Genomic DNA, 24978 nt, shown 5'->3' with positions numbered 1-24978 from the left:
AGGGTGAAGTTGGCTAGCAGGAGAAATTTCTATAGCCTTATTGTTTGTGTCATGAAATCTGCTCTTCTGCATTTACCTAATTAATTTTAAGAGCATATAACCTCAGTATTTAGCTATCTGATCAAGCCACCAGAGCCTCTCATCAGGTTGCAAACATCTGCTGTTTTGAAATGCTTTATTGTGACTCTGACAGGGATGGTGTATTTTTTAATATTTTTAGGAGATACTTCTCTTTGTTTGAGTCCAGGACCTGATGCTAGAGCCTTCACATGCCAACAAGGTGGTTGGCAAGTCCTTCTCTAAAAGTAGCCAACAGTGTACTGTGCATAGCCTTACAAACAGGCTGCCAGAACTTAACTGCATTCTTACTATTATCTGTTGAATCATTTCATTAGGTTTCATCAGAACAAGAGAAGGATCAAGAATCAGCAGACCAGAAGAACTTCCCTGAACACCCTACAGTGGGAGCAGTGAAACAACCCGTGCAAGGCCCTCCATCTCTTTTACCAGAGACAGCTCAGACACTGCCTCTGGAGAAGACAGACATGACAGAAAACAGTGAGAAAGCCAAGGAGGACGTTCAGCACTCATCCTCTTTCTCAAGTATATCCGTGCCTGCAGAAGAAGACACTGTGCTGGATGCCACTGTCACAAAACAATTACACCCCCCAGCAGATGTCCTGGAAGACACAAAGACTGAACAAAGAGTACACAAAGCTTTTACTGACAGCCTAGAAAGTGAACCTCCAGAAATGCCCTTCACAGCTTGCCCAGACCATCTACCCACTCAGAGTGACATGGAAGATGAGAAACTGCCAGGGATGGCTGATTACATCGCAAACTGCACGGTGAAAGTGGACCAGCTGGGAAATGAAGATATCCACAATGCACTAAAGCAAACTCCCAAAGTACTGGTAGTGCAGAACTTCGACATGTTTAAGGAAAAGGAGCTGCCTGGGTCCATGAGTGATGACTCCACTTTCAGTTACACACCGCTGCTGTACTCCAAAGGTAATCCAGGCATCATGTCACCCCTGGCAAAGAAGAAACTGCTGTCGCAGGTCAGCGGGGCCACACTCTCATGTAACTATCCTTATGGTTCTCCTCCACCTTTGATCAGCAAAAAGAAACTCAACAGCAGAGATGAAATGTCCTCAGGCATATCACAAGGTCTTCATGCCCCTAATTCTGATCCTGTAGCAATTAATAGGCCCTCAGTCATACAGCATGTACAGAGTTTTAAAACCAAGGAAGAAAGAAAGTCAATTAATGATGTTTTTAAACATGACATGCTAAATAAATCAGATTCTCAGCGCTGTGATTTTTCAAAACATCACCTCAGTTCTCTTGCTGAGTCATACCTACCGAAGTTGGATATCCAGGACTGCAAAGATAAATTGAGTGAAAAAAGGGCACTGCAGCACTCTCATGTGCCCACTTTCTTGGCAGATTTCTATTCATCACCTCATCTGCACAGCCTTTATAGGCACACAGAACATCACCTTAATAATGAACAGACATCAAAGTACCTCCCCCGGGACATGTTCAGAGAGTCTGAAAATAGTTGTACTTTTACTCAACACAACCATCAAGAAAAACTAAATTTAAATTACCGCTCGTCTTTGCATCAGCAAGAAAAAAAGGCAACAGTGGAAGCTTCTTCAGATGATCAGCCAACAGATTTGAGTCTTCCAAAGAGCATACACAAACAGACTGCGAAGGTTCCAGGCCCCGGTCTCCCTCACTCATCCACGGCCCAGCATGAATGCAAAGGGATCTCCCCATTCCAGGCTGGAAGCAGCCAGGCTGTGAGCCTAGACTGCAGCCCCAAAGCTTGCCACGTGTCCCCTATGGCATTGACAGCCCCAAAAAAACACAGTGAGTTGCTCCACAGGTCTGGGAAGCAGCAGAGCCAGAGGCTGGAGAACTTGAGGAAGATGGAGGGGATGGTGCATCCTATCATCAGCCGCAGAACGAGCCCTCAAAATGTGGGAGCCGCCCGGCCTCTGAAACGGAGCTTGGAGGATTTGGACAAAGTTATTTCTGAAAAAAAAATCCGAGCTGTCTCTCCTGTTCACTTACCAAAAGAGACCCCAGCGAAAGACAATGTTCCCGACCAAGAGGGGGAAGGTAGCAAGTCAGTGCATGGCTTCCATTCTGGCAGCATGCTGGAAAGCCACAAATTTCCCCTGTCGGCCCCCATCTTCCCAGGCTTGTATCCAGGAAGTCTATGCACGGGCCTGAACAATCGCCTCCCACCTGGGTATTCTCATCCCCTGCAGTACTTGAAAAATCAGACTGTGCTATCCCCACTAATGCAGCCTTTGGCTCTTCACTCCTTCATGGTGCAGAGACAATTCCTCACGTCCCCTGCAAACTCCCAGCAACTGTACAGACACTTAGCTGCAGCAACACCTGTAGGAAGTTCCTATGGTGACCTTTTACATAACAGCATTTATCCTTTAGCTGCTATAAACCCTCAAGCTGCATTTCCACCTTCCCAGCTATCCTCTGTACACCCCAGCACAAAACTGTAAATCCCCCCCCTCGCTCACAAAAAATGGCCTGAGGAGAAAAGTTCACTTAGCAACATTCCTCCCCTGTGATGATGTCTCACAGATTTAGCAATCTGTATTTTTGTCAACCAGAATGCAGTTGTATCCCGCCTAGAGGAGCATCTTGGAGTTTGATGAAGACAGGACTGCTTCCTGAATTCTGGTTCCCACATCAGCCCCCTCACCCCTTATCCCTACCCTTGCAAAAAAAGAAAACCAAACAAACAAAAAACAAACGAAAAAAAAAAAAAACACAGTAAAAAAAAATATTTTTTTGGGATTTTGCATATGTGTTTTTTGAAAGGACTTGAACATGGTAAGAGCAGGTGTTCAAAGGGAGCCGTGGAAATGCAGTCCCAGTCCTGAGCTCACTGAAACCCTGGTGAGGACTGCGTTTGCCTTTCACTGAGCTGAGGACTGGAGGCTGTGCATGGTGTCAAAGACTTCAGATGAACCTGGAAAGGAGAAGTGGGCTGAGAATCTGTACAATCAGTGGATGTGCTTTTTTGGGTAACTTTTGCTGACTTTTAAAGATTCAATCAATGCAATGTATAGTAAAATGGCAATAGATTTTTTTCATTTTAACACTATTAGAACAGAATGGTAAACACTGTTTAATTTGATTGTACATATCCACTTCATAAACTACCAGTGTCACATTTGGTCACAATAATTTATATAGTTTCGTTTGTTCAGTATATTCTGTGCTCTTTATGTTTGGGTTTTTTTGGTTTGGGTTCTTTTTTTTTTTTTAATTAAACAGTATCATTTTATCTGCAACTTTTTTAAAGGCTTTGGCTGTCCTACTTTTTTTTTATTATGTGTTCGTAATTTTTCTAATTTCTTTATACTTTTGAGACATGTTTTTGTTTTGTCATCACATTTATTGTTTACAAACTGAAGCAGCTGGTTCAGATTAGTCTTAATGGTTATAAATATTCTGTAGGTGACGTTAATGGTGCAAGGATGCGAACAAGGTTCCTTTCCCCATGGCCCACCTCTGTGAGGTGCTGAGCACCTCTCACCCTCCTCCTGTTGTTGCGATTGCTCCTATGCTGCTTCTCCCCTTCCACCGAGCTTTGCTTTCCTGTATTGTGGTCTGTGAATTTGTCAAGCATTGTGCTTAATCTTACCTAGGCTGTGAAACCCTCCTGCCTACCAGAGAAACGGTCTAGAAAACAAACCTCCCTGGCTCAAACTGCTGAGTGACAAAGGAGTGCAGAAAAAAATTTGTCATTTGTGAGAATGTTGAGAATTTCAGAAGCTGTGAGAGGAGTCAGTGTGGATTTGAATCAGATGCTTACAGGTTGTTTCTGTGCCTCACAATGGGTAAGGGGGTTCTGTGCAGTGGTCAGGATGGTCCTTTCACACTCCCACAGGATCTGGGCCTCCACTTTTGCAGGGGGAAAGCCCAGGCATGTAGAGGCTGGATTTTCCTGATAAAAGAGCTTCCCTGTGGATGTATATTCACTTTGCAGGATGTCACCACTACGCAGCTGAGCACAGACATTGATAAAGCGAAGTGTCAATTGGAGACTTTATACAGTGTGAAAATTGGTTGTGTTTCAAACCATCTCAGTTACTGTTCAAAGAGAGTGTACTTGATATGAAAAGAAAAAACAGTACTAAGAAACACTTTGCATGCTAGGCATGTCATTAAATTTTCCCATGATATGAAGCCAAATACTATATCTAATGTATCATACTTAATATGCAAAGGTGGAAACCAGAATAATATACTCGTCTACTGTTAAAAATCCAGTTTCTTCAATTAAATACTTTATATTCCTGTGGTAAAACTATATTTAATTGATTGATAAACAGACTAGTAGAACTTGGAACATGGATGTGCCAGTGCAGAGTATCCTGCTGCTTCACAAGTCATACAAGAAACAGAACCACAGGCTCATCCAGGCAGAGGCCACAATGTGGAGGACATCTCTAGTAAAGTTGCACTAGATGTGAATCACGTAAGAATCAGGGGCTTGGGGATGGTGGGGAGGAGGGTGGGGGAAAAGGGGGTAGGGAATATAAAAACCTACAGCAAATGCGAACAGAAGCTTGTGTGTTTGGCAAAGCAAATGCTTCTTCTTGTTTCGGTTGTGTGTTCTGGAGTTGTGCATTTGTTTATGCAAAGTGTCCAACGTCCCTTTTGGTTAGGTCCTGTTGGATTTTGCTGGTAGGCTTTCTGGAGCCATGCTGAGGTAGCACAGGACTTGGGGGTCAGGGAGAGGCAAAGAAGGCTCCTTGCTTGCCCCATGAGGAGACTGACCACTGATGGCTGGGGAAGCTCATACTGGGCAAAATGTCAGGGCTAAGGAAAAGAAATGATGACATAAACCCCCAACAGAAGCAATGCATTATTTGTTTAAGAACTCTTTAAATCTTAGAAATCTTTCAACAGACTATTGAGTTCTTCATTGGTTGAAGTCTTTCTTTTTTCCTCAGTATCTTAAATGGGGCTTTGTTTGCATTGTTTGAGTTCAAGGGGCCTTATTATTGAATGAAATTGCACAAGCCTTTCTTTGTGCAATCAGGCCATTGTTATTGGTAGGTTTGTAAAGGAAACTGCAGAATCTAATTGGCAATAGAGTCATAAATCTATTTACTAGGAGCCAGTTCCAAGAAGTGTTGCAATTCAAACGCACTATGTCCAGGATGCATTAGGGATGCTAAAGGTTGTGAGATCCAAAGGAAGAGGCCCTGCAGCAAACGGCTCATGTGTGGCTTCTGGCCACACTCCGAGCCAGGTTTCATGAAGCACATGGGAAGTAGGGCCTGATTCCCAGTGTGATTGTGCCCTTGGCCAGACGGGGTGGGAGCAGACCGGCAGTCTGTGGCAGGTCTGTTGTGGCTGTGAGCTGGACTGGTGTGAAGAGCTTGCCCAGTGGGTTCATGCCTGGGAAGTAGTTTGTCCCAGCAACAGAGAAGTTGGCTTGGCAGCACTTGGAGCTCAAGCAGGGCACAAGCGCTGTGCTGCCTCTGCCAGCAGCTCTGCTCCATTTGGAGAGATGTGGGACTGCCACCTCCAGAGACCACCATGGGGGCCCCTTGCTCCCACTGCCTGCTCGCTTCCTTTGCAGCGATCAGTGAGGTCACATCTGGTCCAGTTTTGTGATTGTGCTGATTTTGATGAGCAGTGGAACTTTCTGCAGTGATGTGAGGCGGGTGGCACTGGCAGCACTGCAATGAGCGCTGTTTGCTGTACATGTGGTTGATACTTTGCTCGTTCTCTTTCTCTTCCTCCCCTCTGCCCCCAGCCCCACAGTTTAAAATATGTTCTAATAATGGCAGCATAATCTACTAGCTGTTTATACTTTTTTAACTTTCTTTTGTTGTAAATATTGTATACTTTTTGTGATTCAAGTTATGTAGCCTATATGCTCTGTAAGGTGATGATTTGTATATATAAAAATGGCCCAGTAATATTACATAGTTTCCCATTTAAAAGGTTATTGAGTAACCTTTGCATTAGTTTAAACACTACCAGAAATAAGCTGAGCCAACTATAAACACTCAATTTTTGTATGTTTTCCAAATTGTACTTACTAATGCTTTTGATACTGTATTATGTGCCAATAGTTTCCCAATCACATAGCAGGCAAAAGATATTTTGTACTTTTTGATCCACTGTAATATTTAATAAAAAATGTTACTATCTGTTCCCTTTTGTGTTTGATTAATAATTCTGTAAACAGCCCTTATCACATTGGATTACATATTATCCCATCCGACCTTTCAGCCCTCTTATATTAGCTTTTCTGGAGAAAGTATCTCCTCCTGCAAATGATTAGATTAAAGAAATGGAAATTTGCAATTTCCTCAAGGAGGGAGAGACAAGATCTTCAGTCAGTGCCCTGCTATTTTTGCAGTGTACTTGCATTAAAATGTGGCTGTGATCATGCTGACTATAGGAATAGCTTTTGAGAGGATAACTTTCTTGCTTAGCCAGTGGCTCCAGTACCAAATTTGCTCCATTTGCATCTCAAGAGTAGGATGTTTTTCCTACCAGTACTGCAGGCTTGAGCTGGGATCTGAAAATTGCCCCCTCTTCTTCCCAGCTCAAACATGGGTAAGGTTCAGGAGTCTTGGAGTCAGATGCTAGCTGCTAATTTTGTTAATGATGCTGAACAACCACCAAGCAAACTTAATTTTTACTGTGTATCTTGGTGGGTCCCAAAAGCCCCCATAAACCTGGGCACCCTTTGAGAACCCATAAGCACAGCAAATGCTGTTACACTTCTGGTGTCCATAGGTGGGAAAATCATTTGAATGTGCATAGGTCAGACCTGGGCCCTGCCCTTGCCCAGCACAGCTCGGCAGCAGGACAGGAATAGACAGGAATACCCAGTAGCCACCGGCTAATTCCACATTTCTTAACTCCATGGTTCTGGGTCAGGTAAGCAGCAGGGAGGTTTCTCTCCCCCATCCCTGGGCAATGCAGGAGCCGAGGCCATGGGTGGGCCTGGAGGCTGTTACTGCTTCATGCGTTCTCCCTGCACTGAGTGTGTGGCCAGGCGAGCACAGACCAGTTTCATAGCGCTGTTATATGAGGCTTCCAAATACATGCTGAAGTCTCAAAAATAACTATTCCTTCCTTTTTGTGCTGGGAAAATCTTGAGGAGGAGAGCCAGCCCCTGGGCATGTGTGAAGGATGCAGCACTGTTGAATCATAGAATATGCTGAGTTGGAAGGGACCCATCAGGATCATCAAGTGCAGCTCCTGTCCCTGTGCAGGGCGCCCCAAGAGTCTATGCCTGTCAGTGTTGTCCAAATACTTCTTGAACTCAGTCTTTGTGTTGTGATCACTTCCCATATGTGAAGCTATGGGAGAAGATGGGCCTTCTAGCAAACCTTTTCCCCTATGGACTTCTGTCTTTGCCAAGCCGAGGCATTTTCTTCTTTTTATGTTGAAAATGCAGCCAACCGGTGAAAGAGGTTGGAGAAATGTGAACATGTGGATGTTGGCCTTTGCAGGAGATGCAGAGATGGCCAAGGCAACTTGGTTTCCAGCACCATGCTTGCTTCCTTGCTTTTTTTAGCCCTTCCTAGTTTGTGGATTAATGTAAGCCAGCACAACCTGTTCTTGCAGTGCTGGGGCTGCCTGTTGGGCTGTCCTACCCACTCCTCAGAGTGTGGCTGGAAGAAGACCCCAGGAGCAGCACCCTGTAGCTTTGCATAGTCAGACCAGCCTAGCCTGTGAGTGGCACTGAGGCACAGCATTCTCCCTTGGCTGGGCTGGACACTTCACAATGAGTTTGCTGGGGATCACTTGGGGATCAGTACACCCACACCTGGGCAAGCAGCGGAGCAAAGTAGTCTGTGTTGACAGCATCCAAAGCATTTGCAGGGAAACGGACACCTCTGCAAGGCTCAGTGCACCCCACCAGCGGCTGGTGGGGTCTGCCGGACAGTAGAACTACACCCGGGAAGAATTTGTCGCCGTATTAGGAACTCCAAAGTGCTTCTGTGTTTGAGAGTGCAATGTCCAGTGATCTGAGAGAGGACAAGGGATGCTGGCTTGCTGCAGACAAAGCATTTATCACCTTGTTGCACCAGTTTTTCCATTCAGCGGCCAGCAGCAGGGAATTAATAGTTTTGAGTGTCTGAAGTGAAGCAGAGATGCACAATCTAGTGTTGCTGGCTGCAGTTTAGTTCCTCCGGCTGAGGGCTCTTGGGTCTCTGCTTTGCTGCCTCACTTTTCCACAATTACATGGCAGTACCCTGTGCTGGGCTCCTTTCAGAAGGAACAATGTTATTGAATCTGGTTTCCTGACTTCTCGGTCATGGCACATGTCTCTTGAGGATGTCACAGAACTTTTGCAAGCTTTGCACCCCAGCAGGTAGGAAAGAGGGGCACAGAGGGCTCAAAGCTAGTGGAGGTTCTGGAACAGGATTCCCCTACCCTGGATGGATCACAGGGAAAATGGCTCAGCAGCAGCTGCATTGCCTAGCAGCCTTTTGGAGCCACTGATAATCCCATGGTGATGCCAACCTGTTGGGAATAAGGCCCTTCCTTTGTCGCTCCAGAGTATTTCAGAAACATTTTTTGCAAAGTTTCTGCTGCTGGGAGGAGCTGATCACACGCAGACATCACTGTTTATCTTCACTGGCACCCTCATTACTCTCAGAAATTCAGTGCTCACCCACAGGCTTTCCAGCAATACCAGACACCTTTTGCTCTTCCCAAAGCAAAAACAATAGAGCCTATATGTTTGCCTTCCCATATTTGGGCACACTCACAACCAAAGTGCTATAGGTATGTATGGTCTCTGCAACTGAAGAGAAACATGAGAGGATTGGATGGTCTTGAGGAAAACAAAAGGAGTGGCCCCCCAAAGCATCCCCAGTCTGCCTGGAGCCGTGGGTGTTAAGGGTTTGCATTTCTATAGGAGAAAACCGTGGCTGTGGCCAGGCAGCATCCCCTGCTGCCCCCTGTGCAGGCGCTGTATGTTCAGCAAGCAGGCAGGGATACAGTTTAATCTGTGCTTTCATTTAGCTTTTCAATTTGACCTTTGCAGGATTAAAAGAGCATTCGCGATGTCAGATGCTCCATCTAGTGCTCACCTTGGGAACAAGCCCCCAGGTCAACGGCCAAGCCTGCGGCCAGAGGTGCCCTGTCCTGGTGGTTGGGGCAGTGGGGACAGGACCCTCCACGAGAGCCAGCAGACTGGGGATGAATACCCCCAAAACTGGGTTAAACAAATTCATGAAGAATTTCGTGACTGCTGAAAAAGCAGTGATTTGGGTGCCACATTTAGGAGACCTACAAATTCTAAATAGTGGCAGTTGTGAAAACCTCCTCGTGCTCACAAGGGTGAGGGGTGCCTGTGGGGCCAGCACGTGGGCCCTGTCCTTGGGTGCTCCACCATAACACGAGCACAAAAATCCTGGTACTTCCCTCCTCCTCCTGATACTGCTCCCGGGGACAGAGCAGCTCAACAACTGATTGGTTTTGGTGATGAGCATAAAAGCATATAACAAATTGTCTTGGGTGTGGGGGGTGCTCTCTTTGGAAATGAGGCAGCTGAGGATGCCAGGCCCATGAGGGGCTTCTCTAATACAGGAAGAAAGAGGGGGAAACCCACTGAACTTGCAAACTTTGCTCAGTTTGTTCTGCAATTTAGTCAGGAAAGGAAAAAAAAGGCATTCCCATCCCCTCCTCTGCCACAGGCCATGCCCCAAGGTATGTGAGGCCCTGAAGTGAGATGCCATGCCATGAGGAGACTGCTGTGAGGGGCTGCAATTCCATGAGGTAATCCATGAGTGGCTGTCATGCTGTAAGGGGCTGCCATGCCATGAGGGGTTGCCATGCTGTGAGGGGCTGCTGTGCCATGGGGGTATGCTGGGCTGTGATGCAATGCAGCAGAACTTCCCGTCTTGCACAAGCAGGTGAGTGCTGCTCTTTAGCCATTTTAGTGCCAAAATTATTTGTTTTTTGAAATAGGTGTCTCACAACCTCCAGGAGCTTGGGTAAACTGCAAATTCCCCCTCATTCTGGGAGACACCAGAGGGATGTCTCAGCAACGGCCCCAGCTTATTTCAGGGCCACCACACAGAGGTGTGGTAGCTACAGTGCCATTGGGCAATGCCATGTTCCTTCCGTGAGGCAGGCACCGTGATAAGTCTAAGTTGTGGAAGTGCTGGGATGGGGAGCAGGAGGCAAAGATGAGGGGGAGTCATGCTGCACTCCTAGCACATATTCCAAGTACTAAAGGATACACAATGGACACAGTGGTGTCCCACATCATGAGGATGAAACTACAGCACCTCTGTCATTCTGTGGATAGTTCATAGATACACTTAAACAGAGGTAAGTTGAATTTGCAGGCAATCCAGGTGTGTGTAAGCAGGGGAGCAGTGGTTATCTTCAGTGAGAGGTGCTGGCTGGTGTTGCTTGGAGCAGGATTCAGTTCCTGTAACCTAAACTAGGTGTGCACCCAGTGGAGGATCAGCCACTGCTGGTCTAGAGAGGCAAGCCCAGGGAGTGCGGAGTGGTAAACCCCTTGAATGCTCTGTATGTGGGTGTCTGCACCCACTCAGGTCCCATTGAGGTGGCTGGGACCTTGACATGATCAGCTTGTGTGGTTATATGAACAGGTGATGGCCATGTGGCTCCCCTGGGCTGGTGCCATGCTCCAGCCCCTCCAGTGTCCAATACCAGTGGGAGGAGTTAGCAAGTTGCTGGCACAGGAGGTACACACGGGCCTTATCCTCCCCTGGCACGGCCTTCTGCACCTCTGCCCAAACTCTCCATCTTCTACAGGGCTTTCTGTTTTTCGGCAGTGGTTTTGTCTGCAGGCTCCCCAGAAATCAGCCAGGCAAACCAAGCTCTCTCCCTCTGCTCCCCACCAGTGTCTATGGACCTCTCAAATGAAGAATAAAGCCATTTGTTTCTAATTATCTTTGGCAGCCACTCAGAGAATTTAGGATTAAAGAACACAATTTTTTTTGCTCCTGATTAAAGTACTTGACCTCATAAGCAAAAAGCAAAGATTTCAACACACCCCCACAAGTAGGCTAGGAACAAACTGCAGAGAAAAGACCAAAAGAAAAAACTCCCTTTGCTCTAGATACACAGAATAATTCATTACGAAACAAAAGGCAGAATATTTAGTGCATCGCCCAAGCTCGCCTAGAGCTCAGCTAACCACCCAATTACTGCTTTTAGAGTTCTTACACCAAGCAAAGGCACACACATTAAAGGCCCATATGCCCCACTGAGCCGATGGCATGCACATGGCCAAGTCCCATTTGCTGCCTGCAGGAAGAAAATGCCTTTCACGAGACCATGCCAGCTTGCCTGGCCCCCGTGCCCAGCTGGCAGGACGCTGAGATAGGGAATAGTGACAGCAGGCACGTGAGTTGTCATCATCATCTTTTTTCCCACATATTCCCCGGCTGAACTAGTTTTTGCCCACCAGGTGCAGCATGCTTGGTGCCTAATTTCAAGAAGCGGCTGCCCTGGGGTGGCCAGGGGTGGCAGACCCTTCTCCCTGCCTTCCACACAGCATCATCCAGCTCCCATGTTTGCTCTTTTCCTCATCTTTAATACAGCACAAGGATGTGTCGCAACTGCAGAAGAGTCAGTTGGCTCCCAACCAAGAGAAATAGCAATGATCTTGATGGCATCCTTTAAAATAGCAGAGAAACCAGCTCAGAGAGAAATTAACTACCCTGTGAGGTTCCATGGTCCATAAAATACTTCCCCCGGCTCCATGGTTTTAAAATAACATGAAAGAAATGCTTTCCATAAAAAAATAGTTAACTAGCATACAGATTTTTTTTAGTTGTAATTCTGAGTCATACCCAAACAAAACAGCTATACAAGCATTAAATTATACATTAAAGAAGGCTGATAACGACAGTGAATTACAGAGCTACCATATAAGATTTTGGATATGCAGATAACAGCATTATTAACATTTATATTTAAGGTGACCTACAAAAAAGGGACTAAAATAATCTGTGAAGCTTCTGATTTGTCATGATGCAGGAGAAATGGCTCTAGCCTTACTGTCAGCTAGTCTCTGCTGTCATCCCTGCTTTCTCTGCTATCATCCCTGCTTCCCCTCCCATCCTCTCCTCCAAAAAATTAATGGAAAACAGAGGGTTGCTTTCTGCAAATAGCTAGGCTAATATTTCATCTGCAAAATTTTCTTGGAGGACATAAAATGGATGTTTTTCTCAGTGCTTACCCAAAACAGTAAGATGATGAATTTTTAGTGGAGAGATATTTTTTTTCTCTCTATTTGACAGGTACCAGGGTTTGACCATGGCAAACAAGGCAGCAATGGGTACAGGTAGCTACAGTGGGGCTGGGGAGTAGCTCCTCATGGAGGGCTTATTCTGCATCACCCTCCAGTGGTTCTTCCCCTGGTGGTTTCCCAGCTGCTGTGAGGTTGGTCCTGCGCTTCAGCTCTCCCTCGAGTGGGGGTACTGCCTGCCTCACCTCTCCATCCTCTCACAGGGTTTCATAATGCCTGTGGGCAATATAAAAGATATAATTAGAAAGATACATAATGAAATGTTAAATCTATGTTTATATAGGTAGATATAAATACAAAAGTATAAATCAAATATTAAAATAATTTCTATATTTGTAAATATTAAAATAATTTCTATATTTGTATAAATATTTTTTCTCTGTAGGTTATATTTATATAGATACCTATATACACTTTCATTGTATAAATGTGTAATGCAAATATATAATTACCTCTGAGCCTGCTGCTCCTCTGTCCCTGGTGGCTGGGATTGTTTATCAGGTTATTTGGTTGCTCTTAGTTTCAGAATTTATGTGTAAGTGACAAACAAATTGCCATACACAGGTACACACAGAAACACACCAGCCCCATACAAGCAACACACCTATAGGTGATCAGGCTCGCAAAATGGCAATGCCCGATGTATTTGCTTTTTCCTACCTCCACATGGCTCAGCTGTTGGGGCACTGTCACCACCCTGTTGGTCCCCCTCTGCCACCCTTGCCATTTGAGCCACTTTGGCTGGATGTGAGCTGAATTGCTCACATGGTGGAGAAAAATGGTTGTTAAGGACTAGAAAATATTGACTTATAGAAAATACCAATATGCAGAGAGGGGGAGAGAGATCATGTGTGCATGCTCTGAAGTACTGAGAACTCAGCACTTGCCATGAGAGCAGTGGGATTAACAGGACCACTGGCAGTTTTGCACCAGAGTGGCTTTCCACAAGGTGCTGGTGATGGTTTCTCATGTCAGTACTATCATCAATACTATCCAGAAACTAAGAATTTGGCTCTATTTTTCCTGATCTTTTGGTATAGAGTTTTGGCAGGCTTGACAGAAAGCAGATGAGGAGGATTGGGTAGAGGTGGTTTACTGTGTAGGGCAGCTGTCAACAGAACCCACCCAGCTCCTACTCTTGCCATGCCTTAGGATTGAACACCAGCACTTTGGAGTAACCCTGCTCTGTTGCTGCAAACTAAACACCTCTTCCAGCTTGAAGCTGGAATCCCATTCTGGTGCTTGGTCTGTGATGATCCTGCCCTCATAGCCTGTCCATAGCCAGGTTTAGGGGTCTTGCAGAAGTGTGAGGGCTCGCTGATTTTGTAGAAGCTTCTCTGTACATTTGGGTTTAGGTTGTTAATACACAAAGACTCCAGATTTCCAACTGTAGCCTGTTCTTCTATACCTTTAGTATCTGCTTTGTGGTAAGGGAAGTAGCCACGGGGTGGCCATGAGGCCTGTCCAGCAGCCTGCCTTCAACAATCATGAGAGGTCCTTTCGAGAAATACTCTGTGAAGTATGTTGACCAACACTTCTTCTTTTAATAATTGCAAAATGTGTCCCCCGTCAGCAAATCCAGAAAAGTCACCTGTGTGTGCCAATACACGCTACAGCACAGCAGCCATCTGCTTTGCCACCACAGACATCTTGTCTCATGACACGATAATCACACCATAAAATCCTGGTCCCTGCTGAAGGGCAAGGGAAGAGATGTAGAGGAAAAACTGCTCTGTCATTCTCTTTTCATTAACTGTAACTTTAGAATTAGACAAAATTCCATTTCATCTGATGTGAAAACAAGAAGCCAGCACTACTACATCAGGAGACAAACAAAAGTGGATTACATTTTCCCATCTGGAATGATACTTCATCTGAACCAAACACAACCCATATAATATAAAATAAACTTGAAATAATAAAGCCTGACAACAACCCACTACATTATGAGGTTACCTGTGTGATATCAGCCAAATCTCTTTTGGTGTGGACAGGTTTCTGATCCAAACCAGATCTCCTACAAGGCAGTTGCAGATGCTACTCTTCTCCAAACTAGTACAAAACACATAAAAATCGTACTAAGGAAGAGTCTGAACTGCAGCAGAGGAGCTGGCCTCTGAAGAATGAGACTATAGAAGTACCAAGTCATTAAGGTGTTATGTACATCAATGAGAAGGGGATTTTGCTCCTAATAACTTAGAGTGTGACATGAAAGGCATTCAGGTTTCACTCCTTAGAGTACCGCTGTCCTCTAGAGTACTATGCAGCAGTAGACTCTGACCCCACCAGTTTCCATCCACCATGCCTCATGCCACCAGCTGCCCAGGTCATGGCAGTACTCTGAGAAAGCAGCCATTATCCCCACCATCTCTCCATCTTCCCCTGCATACCCTGTTTTCAGCTGCTAATGGAGATGGAGGAACAATTCCAAGAGTGGAGCCACCAGTTGTATTTTCCTCTGGCTGCAGTTGGAGTGCCTGTTTTTTTATCTCTGTCACAGTGCAAACTGGCTTGTACTGGGCAGTTAATCTGACCACATATGAGAGAAGCAGCCTGGCTTAAAAGGCAAGTCCCCAAAGAACAGGGATAGGACAGAATTGGAGACAGACAAGGATTTAATCCAATGAGTTCCAGCCCTGGCTGCAGACAGCTATTGGTCAGAGGGCTGAGCAGCCTGATCTGTGAACCAATCACAGGCGCTTACCCGGGAACATTGAAAGGGGAATATAAAGTGAGGTCGGAAGTGAATAAAGGCTTTTGTCACATGGATTACAGAGTGTAGCATCTTCTGTCTTAGACTCTGCATGGTCGCACCTAACAATTGGTGAGTCCCGACGTGATCCAACATAGCCAAACCGCCACAAGCGGGGGAGACAGGCCATCCCAGAGACGGGGAATTCTGGCCAAGAGCCAGGGAGCTGCCCCAGAGACAGGGAAAGTGCTGGCCAAAAGCCAGGGCCGTCCTGAGACAGGTGCTGCCCTAGAGGAAGGGAAAGCGCTGACCAGAGTCAGGAAAATGTCCGAGAGACAAAAAAGATGCCCAGAAAGAGAGGCGGGGAGAACTGACCAGAGCCAGGAACGTCCTGGAGATGGAAAACTTCAGCCGAAAAGCTACAAGAAAATCATGGGAAGCATCTTTTCTGCAAACACGCACCCAGTGATTCAGGTATGGATAGAGTTTTTGGAGGGATGGGAAATTGAATATGAAGAAAAATCACTCTTCGATTTAATACTATGGACAAAAGAAAAGGGGATAGAGCTGACTGCAGAAACTGCATTAGACTATTGGACTAAAATTGGAGAAGAAATACTAAATGTTGCTTTTAAAATTGATAAAAATGCAATCAAAGCTTTAAAAACTTGGAAAACTATCTTAAAGTTGATAAAAGAGATAAAAGCTGATTTATCTAGCTACAGCATGGAAGAAGATGTACTTACTCCATGCAAAGAGACTTTACTGACCAGCAAATCCTCAGTAGCCAGCTCAGACACCCCAAATCCACCCCAAACCGCTATGGGGAAACCCGAGGAAAAACCCCAAGATGGCGGCGACCTCGTGGTCACGGGCAGAGGTCCGTGAACAATCCCAATATGGCGGCGACCACATGGTCACGGGCAGGAGAAGACAAACTCAGTCTGGCTCATGGGGTGCAGCTCCGCCCCTAGCCCAGCCCTGGTGAGACGTGCCTCCTGCTCCGACCACGCCTTGGGGGGAGGCTCCACCTCCTTCAACCCAGCCTTGGTGGGAGGTTCCCGCGGTCTCGGTCCAACCTCAGGAAGGCAGGGTCCTGACCCAGGGCCAGCCCCGAGCAGGCGTGCATTGGCCCCAAGAAGCCCTGCCTCCGGGGGGAGGGGTTTCGGCCCCAGCCTTTGCAGGGCATGTCTTCGCCCAGGGAAGAGAACCTGACACCACCCCAAGTCGTCATGGAGACCGCCACTGGCCCCCAAGAAGAGGCGTGCCGTGATGACATCACACAAGGAGAGACACATGACAAACCCGTAAGTGCCTTGGGACCGAGAGATACCAACACCAAAGCCCCGAAAACCACTCCAGAACCGAGATTCAGCCCCGATCCTGCAGCGCCCACAGCTTCTTCACATCAGAAGCCAAGCATGGAACAGCTCCAAGAGTTCACTGTACAGAGGAACAGCCAAGACACTCAGGAATGGGACACAAGCAATCCGGCTGCCAGCCTCCAAACAGCAGGTCCAGCCACACTGATGCTCCAAACAGAAACTATCCCAATTAAAGACCCGGTAACCTTCTGGTTAGAGGTAAAACAAAGCAGAAGCAGCTGCACTGATTTCTGTGCCAGTGTATTCACCAGCCCCAGAAAACTGGCAAAAGGGGGAGGGTTTCCTAGTTTCCCAGTTAGTAACGGGACAACACCTAACCAATATGTACCCTTTAACTGGCAAATCCTTTCAGAGCTACATCAAATGGCTACTAAACAAGGGTTTGGATCCCCAGCTGTTGCAAAATTGCCTCAATTTATAACTTCTAGTGAACTAACGCCTTATGATATGAAGCAAATTGCGAAATTACACTGTACTCCACTACATTACATGATATTTGAATCAACCTGGAGAATATATGCAGAAGAGCAAGAGTTACAAAAGAGTTACAAAAGTTTAAAATATTATCACAGCAAGATCCGTGCTTTGGGGTGGGGGTCCCCCAACTAATGGGAATACGTCTCATGGAGGATCCTCAAACCCAAGCACGCTTAAACTCTGTAATATTAAACCAGGCAAAAGAATTGGGGATGAAAGCCCTAAATAAGGTTACAAACATGTCTGTGCCAACTCAAGGATATAGAAACATAAAACAAAGCCCAAATGAACTATATACACAGTTCATAGAATGATTGAAAGATACCAAAGAAAAACAAGTAATGATGCAAAAAATCAAGTATTGTTACAATTAGCACGAGATAATGCAAATGAGGACTGTAGAAAACTCATAAATGCATTGCCCAAAGAAAATCCATCCTTAGAAGAAATGACTAATGCATGTGCTAAGGTTGGAACTGCGTCACATAACATGGAAATGTTAGTTACTTCTATTGCAGCTGCAGTAAGGCTGAGAGCACATTGCCTCAATCAGAGACAGCATAACCACATGAAAGCGAACTGTCCCAAAAATCCTGCCTTACAGAAGAAGGCTAGAGAACAAGGTAACCTCAATTCACCTTGTATTTGGGGTGGAAAAACCAGAACAGTAAAAATGAAGATTAGGAAACTTAACCCACCAACCGAGGCAATGAAAACAGCAATGTTCACCTTCAGCAGAGCTCAACAGCTGCTTCATCCACCTCCAACTTGACTTTGACAAAGCCTGCATATCTTGCAAGTTTTACTAAGTTAATATTTGTCTTGTTAACCTGTTTTCTTACACTTGCTAAAGGAATATTTTATCAGAGTTGCAACTATAGTCTACAAATTTTTAAGTGTATATTGAAGTTCACAGTTGAATGTTTGCTGACTTTATTCATATACATTGCAATAGCATCATACTCAATCAGCTATACTGAGAATTGAGAATCTTGCTTACTCTAAGTTCAACAAAACAAATTTCTATGGATCAGTTTAGTAAAAGGTATTTCATTGGCAAATCACGGTTGCAAAATCTCTAAAGTACCGACCTCTTGTCACTTCAGTTTACAATGTTTAAAATTTATTAAAGGCTTGTTTTAAAACATAATTAAATTTTTTTTTGCTTAGTCTAAAGTCTCAACTCTGGCCATGTTGGGATTTTAACTAAGCAAAAGGAAATGTGTATCATCTAAGCCTTCTCAGTCTATTTCAGTTGTGACCAAATTGGAATTTGACTGACAAGGAGAGAAAATTATAAAATCCAGATATTTCTGAGTTTAAAATGGAAGGAAATAATTTGACTATCTAATTTAGCTTTGCAAAAGCTAAAATGCATTCCTTTGGGATAAACATGAGGAATCTTATCTGGAGAAGATTCCCCATAGTTATCATATAAAGGAAAACTCTTCAACAGTATTAAACACTAAAATTTGATTGCAACATATCAGTAATTATAATTCCCACCACATAAAAATAATTTAAAGGTGTATGTTTTGTTTCTTGTTCTAATTTCTAAAAGCAAAAAAGGAGGAGAAATGATAAATAGAAGCACATGTGTTCTTAATTGAAACAGTTTTAAGTTAAATAGTGTATTGTTTTTTTAAATTAAACAAAAAAAGGGGAGTAAGGAATAAAAGAAATACGTATGTTCTTATTTAAAACGGTTTTAAGTTAAATGGTTTCTTGTTTTTAAAAATGTTAATGAGTTGGAACTAAGTAATTCTTGTTTAATGTTGAATAGTAGTAACATTGTAGTTATTAAGCATTGAGCCTGTAACATGTCAAGCTAAAATTATGTTAACAGTTTTCTAAATAAAAACACAACTCCAATGATACATCAGGCACATCAATAATTTGGAATACTAAGCTTATAAAACTCAATAACAAAAATTTAAATTTAAAGGAATTATGGCAGTAAATGTTGCAACTTTTCTAAAAGATACAATTTGAAACCCAGCTAGCCTGTTAAGCAGGCAAAGTACCTGAGTGAAAATCCCAGCTCATCTATTAGACCTTAAGAGCTCCTGTATCATTGGTTGAGAAGGTAAATGACAGAAATTGCAACTACCTCACAAAGTTATAAGAGGCTGAAATAACAGAGTTGTTTGTTTACAAAATCTTTTACGGTTTACAAATTGTTTTGTTATGTTGGAATTTTGCACAGTTCTAAAACTGAATGTTATATTAAGTTATAATTTTCAAAGAAGGTTAAAGTTTTATGGTTATAGAGTTATATTTCTATGTTAAGCAGTTAAATTGTTATATGTGAAACCAAAAAGTGCTAAATTCACCTGACTGCTCCTGAACAAAAGCACTGCAGCTTCTGGTATGTGGAACTCATCACTATCCAAAAAAGCAAAATTTATTAAGCCAGGTAGAACCCGATTCCAATTGAATTTATGCTGTCAATGTCATCTTGCATGCAAAAGGACCCTTGCAAGCAAGATTACAGAGAACAAGCTACACATTTGTGTTTCAAAATTTTTCTTCAAATTAATGAAAAAGAAACGGGGAATTGTCACAGTGCAAGCTGGCTTGTACTGGACAGTTAATCTGACCACATATGAGAGAAGCAGCCTGGCTTAAAAGGCAAGTCCCCAAAGAACAGGGATAGGACAGAATTGGAGACAGACAAGGATTTAATCCAATGAGTTCCAGCCCTGGCTGCAGACAGCTATTGGTCAGAGGGCTGAGCAGCCTGATCTGTGAACCAATCACAGGCGCTTACCCGGGAACATTGAAAGGGGAATATAAAGTGAGGTCGGAAGTGAATAAAGGCTTTTGTCACATGGATTACAGAGTGTAGCATCTTCTGTCTTAGACTCTGCGCCGTTGCACTCAACAATCTCCTTCTCTCTTCACTGGTGAACAATAGGTCTGCTCAGAAAAAGTATTTGTTCTTCATTTAAGCCAGTGTCAAGCTACTTTGTTACAGGATTGATGGAGCCAGAAAGAAGTCAAACTTGATTTATCCAAGTTTGGAGAGAGTCCCACTAAATAGCTTGTCTATAGCACCTATTGATTATTGGCCCTTGTCCTGGCTTGAAAGACAGGTGTTTGCTAGGGAAGGCAGGAGCCTCCCCTGGATTGGAGAATGTAAACCCCCTCCCTCCGATTATGATGATTTTGAAATTAAGGGGCTCTCAGGCAAAGATATGGGAATAGGAATAACAGTTGTTTACTAGTATGTATAACTAGTAAACAAAACAACAAAACACAACTCTGGGATTAATATTAAACAGAACCAGGAACCCAGTAACAGTCCACTCAGCTGCAGGCACTTTCCCCTTTGGTGCAGTTACCATCACAGCCAGCAGAACGAGCACGAAATCCCAGGGTGATGGATGGTGGTAGCTGCGGAATATCCTGGGAAGGCAAGGGGGTGTGGGCTACGGCATGGAGAAACTCAGGGCAATAGCGAAGAAACAGAGGTGGAAGGTCAGCTGTTGGAGTCAGTAAGTCAGGAGTCTCTCTGATTTCTTCAGGGAAAGATCAGAATGCAGGGATTGAGTTGAAACCTTTAGATAGATTGAAGTATATTAGGCCTCTCACTTATAAGGCAGAGGTGAAGATTTAGGTTTTAACATAAGTGAGAGAAAATAAGTAAGTAAATGGAATAAGTTTTAAGTGCTTTTAGTGAGTAAAAGGTCTTAGATGCCTGAGAAGTAGTACATGTTCTAGTGAAGGTTAAAAAACATGCTAGTGTTTTCTTAGAGGCTCCAAAAACCCAGTTTCAGACATAACAGAGTTAGAGTTAAGAATATTGCTTACATTTTTCAGTTAGAACAAGATAGGCCATGAACGTAGTCTATACGTAGCCTGGCATGCTAAGAAACTAGAATTCTAATAGGTTAAAGAATAGTGGTCCGAGTTTGTGTCTTAGCTATTTGGAAAGTTTCTATAAAAGAACATGCATCAGGGAGAGCTGGGGCTCTATGCCATGGCTTTATGCCATGTGCATTTTGCCATTGCATTTTGCCACTGCAGTTTTGCCATTGCTTTATGCCATTGCTTTGCCTTGCTTTGTATTTGCTTTTGAGACTGATGTGCTTCTGCAATAAATAACTTTATAGCAACTATTAGCCGCTTCGCTTTTTAAATAAAAGAAGAAGTAGCCCGACAGTGTGGGTGCACAGGAGGCACCTGGAGGTCCTTCCGAAACCTCACAGTCAGCCGCGGCCTGGCTCTAAGCAGGGCAGGGAGAGGCAAAGTTCAGGATTCCTGGGGCACACAAGCAGGTGGTGATAGGTCCCTCAGGCGCCAGTGAATTCTCCCTACAGTAAGCGACAGCCTGGCCATCCTTCTCCAATGCCTGTTGGGGGTTGAATGCTTCCCTTTTCTTTCTGTGGAATTTCTTCCATTGTTATGCTAAGGAGTTGTGGCTACACCTTAAAACGACAGATAATGTTCTCTCGTAGGAGGGTGGGTGGAGGGGGAGGGGGGGAAAAGGAAAAGGAAAGGTGGGATGGGGGTCTGGAGCAGGGGACTCTCTCTCTCTTGGCTTGCATGGTGGGAGGACAGCCCGGGCTCCGGTCTGGCATCTCCCCTGCCACTGGACATCGCTCTGCTGCTCTCCCATCTCACCCTACTATCTCCGGACACTCTGCTGAGCACCACAACCGACACCGTGAGGGGAGAGTCACTTTCCCATCCCCTCTCACCCCTGGGCTGCCGCCATCACTCCAGCCCTCTTCAACTGCGCGGGACCTGCCCTGCCCCCACAGCACCGGTAACAGCACAGGGAGACGGCCTGCGGCCAGAAGGGACTGGAGCGGAGCTAGACTGTTCTGTTCTGTTGCCAATTTTTATAGCTGTTGTTGTTTTCCTGCCTTGTTAGATATCAGTAAAGAACTGTTACCCTTATCCCCACATCTCCTGCCTGAAGGCCTCTGATTTGGACCTAAAATAATTAAAAGGGAGGGGGTTGCATTCTGCATCTCAGGAAGGGGGCTCTTGCCTTTCCTCAGACCATACCTGTCTTTCAAACCAAGACAATGCCAAAGAGTGAGAGCAAAAAGATCCGCACCTGCTCCAGCCCCTCCTCCTGTGTGTCTGTCTCTCCAAGAGAAAAACTCCCAAAAACCAGAGGAGTTCCCCCTTCCCTGTCTCAAGTACTTAGCCATTCAGTGCTTCTTAGCAAATCAATGGGAAAAAATTCCACAGGTAACAAGGAGAAGAAAATCGAACCCTGACAGCCCTCCTCCCTTCAGAAGAATTACGTGGATCAAAGAACTGAAATCCACATGATAGGAAACAGCAGTTCCCTACTCAGTCCAAATGCACCTTTTCAGAAGTGCCTTTATAAGGCTGTGGACTGAAAACCCCAGAAACGCCGAAAGAGCTGTATGCTATTAGAATAAGGCTACATCTCCATATGGATCTGGGGAAAAGGAATTACAGCTGCATACTGGATACTTCAAACAAAGCAACAAGGTTACCTGGACTAGAAATCCAGTGGCCCCTCCATCTCTGGTGAGCTGAATGGGAGCTCTACACTCCTGCTGCCATCACTACTCTTCAACACTGTTCCTCTCTCTCTGATGGAGTGGGGTTTGGATATGTTATTAGTTGATTAGTTTTTCCAAAACAAACTTCTTTAAATAAAAATAATAATAAAAAAAAGATTAAAAAAAAGCTCTGCCTCTGCCAATTAGGCCTCCTGAAAGCAAGCTGTATTTGCTGAAACATTGCAAGATTGTACACGATGCCATGATGGCTGCACTGCTTCTGTCCAGGCTGGTTGCTCAGCAGGGCTGTGGTTATCACCACGTGTCAGATCATCCAGAGCTGGACAGGACAGCCCTGTGCAGCTCCATGCTGCAGAGTGTGGACACTATCTCACTTGACCAGCATAGAAGATGCAGCCAGCAGATTAGAAACAATGGCCCTCAGCCCTGTGAGAATTGCTCCATCAATACAGCCATCCTTACCAGGTGAGCAGTCCACAGCTTTGGCATTGTTACAACTGAGATAGAGTGTGATAAGAAATGGAAAACTTGTGCCTGCGCTATTTTGATTTATTTTCCTTTATCTAATTAAGAAAGGAGGAAGAGAAGAAAGAAGGAACATGTCACTTAGATTCAGCCAGCTTAGAAGCAATGGACAGATGTAGAAGTTGGGTGTCACATTTTACAAGCCCTGCTATCTGGGCTCCCAATCTGTGTGCCTTAATAGGTGGCTGGCAGTGTTAAAACTTATGCATACACGTGTGCACACAATAGACAGAAGAAATACTTTAACATTTCCACCTCAAGTTAATGGTATGATTATTACCTGGAAGGAGTATGAATGCGATCTGTTCCTCCACTCTTCCTGTTCACAGCCCCTGAATCACATTCTCAAACAGTCTCTTTGAGATGATACTGACCTGTAACATTTTGATCTGGCTCCTGAACCTGTTCAGAAAGGTTTGTCACCTCTGGGAAGTTGCACTGTGTGACCATGCTGCATACTTCAGCACTCTGGAGGAGTTCAGGTGCCATTTCTGCCTGCAAGCTAAGACATTCTATGTTCAGGTATCATCTCTGCCCATCTCTTCCAATTATAACCAACCCTTCTGTCAGGAATACATCACACAGCAGAGCTTCTGTGATCTATCCGGGGCAAACGCAAGCTTGTACTGCCTACAAAGGTCATGATCATGTAAAAGCTGTGCTTTGCAGTGACCTGGCTTCTCCTGGCTTTTACCATCCAGGTTAACCTGATGTTTAATCCCCTTGTGTTAAAGGGAGTTTAGCAATGAAGGGACTACTTTATGGAGAGTGCAGGGATATTATTCACATCCAGTGTTTAGTATGGAGACAACTCACTGCAAATGTCTCACAGCGGATCCAGGCACTTCTCCTCTGTCAGACTCTCTCCAGAGAAAAAGATTTGCTAAGGTCTTACAATGATGTCTAATTTCAGGCAGCTTGGAGGCACCCTCAGTGCACTTTGGCTTGTGTTCACCTCTGCAGGAGCATAGGAAGACCACCTGTCCCCAGCCATAGTGAAAAACTTGATCAGAGACATTTAATTGATTTCCCTGAAAGCTGGGAGGGGATGGAAAAAACCTCACCAGGGTTACAGTGAACACTGATGAATGCGAGCTGGTCGCCCTTCCCAGGAAAACTTGGATTTATCCAATTGCTGTGCTCTTGGAGTTGCAAAAAAACAGATTTCACTGTAGTACCCTGGTACGTGTCCCCACTCCCTGGCTGTCCCTGTGCTGGGTGTTGCTGCCCTGCATGGTCCCTCCAAGCTGTGCTGCAGGCAGGACCCACCTCTCACACCCCAAAACCCTCCAGCTGGTCCCGAGTTACACAAGCCTGGCTTCCTTGCTTTCTGTTTGCTCCATACGTGTGTGAACAGGCCTCCCCTGGAGCCTACAGGCATGGAGGTGGTGTAAATGAAAGCGTAAACACAGCCATTCTCATTAAAGGACGTGCTGAGTGAGGTGTGCTGCGGTTTATGCATTCCTGCTTTGAACGACTGTGAGGAACTCATAGAATTCTCATAATTCTTGATAATTTCACTTTCATTGAGAGTTTTTATTATCCCTTTTAAAATTTTGTTTGCTTTTTTTTTTTTTCTCCCTCCATTAATCATTCTCTTGTTCTGAAGCTCCTCTCTTCAGCGAGGGAGAATGAAAAAACTCTGCTTGGCAGAACTAGTGAACCACACCAGCTGCATACTAACAAGGATGAGGATGTCTCTTGAACAATTTGTGGGCAAAGAAGGGATGCATCCACTTGATCCAGTGTGTAGCCTTCCAAGAATTTTTGGATGCTTTTTGTCAGCAGTGCAGCATCTGGAGCCTGGTCCTAACCCTTGTCTCACTGGCTTGGGAGATACTATCGTGAGCTTCATGACATTTGGCCATCTGTGTCATCCTCCAGCTGCTGCAGTCCTGCAGCCGTGGTTTTGTGTGTATGATCTATCTTCCAAATACCTTGATCATTTCTAAAAGGTCCAGTACTCTCTAAGGAAGCCATTGTCCTTAGTTACTAAGCCAGGAAAAGTTGAGGTGTGGAGGAGAGGCAGAGGGAATAAGAGGAGCCCACTGTGACACTGGGAGCCAT

At 44.8% G+C, this 24978-nt stretch overlaps 2 protein-coding genes across 8 annotated transcripts in view; one reads left to right on the top strand and one right to left on the bottom strand.

Moving 5' to 3' along the window:
- The window catches only part of ARID5B (AT-rich interaction domain 5B), a 116788-nt gene extending 110568 nt beyond the window's left edge, over positions 1 to 6220 (top strand). For all 3 annotated transcript variants that reach the window (XM_088168782.1, XM_014882327.2, XM_088168781.1), the window contains one exon: positions 396 to 6220. In XM_088168782.1, the coding sequence (XP_088024908.1) occupies positions 396 to 2537 (2142 nt within the window). In that variant the 3' untranslated portion in view covers positions 2538 to 6220. The remainder of the gene's footprint in view (positions 1 to 395) is intronic.
- RTKN2 (rhotekin 2) overlaps positions 1 to 24978 on the bottom strand; it is a 122506-nt gene that overhangs the window by 34905 nt on the left and 62623 nt on the right. The window contains exons 7-9 of one of the 5 annotated variants that reach the window (XR_015805085.1): positions 14279 to 14374; positions 13914 to 14016; positions 11820 to 12538 (exon numbers count right to left, since the gene is read on the bottom strand). The exons of 1 other annotated variant lie outside the window; for it this stretch is intronic. Coding sequence is in view for 1 of the 4 variants with exons in the window: in XM_088168788.1 (XP_088024914.1) it covers positions 12504 to 12538 (35 nt within the window). In the remaining 3 variants the exon portion in view is untranslated. Of the gene's footprint in view, positions 1 to 11819; positions 12539 to 13913; positions 14017 to 14278; positions 14375 to 24978 lie in introns of those variants that run through there. 3 more of the 5 variants (XR_015805086.1, XR_015805084.1, XM_088168788.1) reach the window with 3 other exon arrangements.

Source organism: Sturnus vulgaris, chromosome 8, assembly GCF_052056855.1.
Source record: "Sturnus vulgaris isolate bStuVul1 chromosome 8, bStuVul1.hap1, whole genome shotgun sequence".
NCBI lineage: Eukaryota > Metazoa > Chordata > Aves > Passeriformes > Sturnidae > Sturnus > Sturnus vulgaris.
The sequence above is the reverse complement of the archived record's forward strand: the minus strand, read 5'-3'. Positions and strand labels throughout refer to the sequence as shown.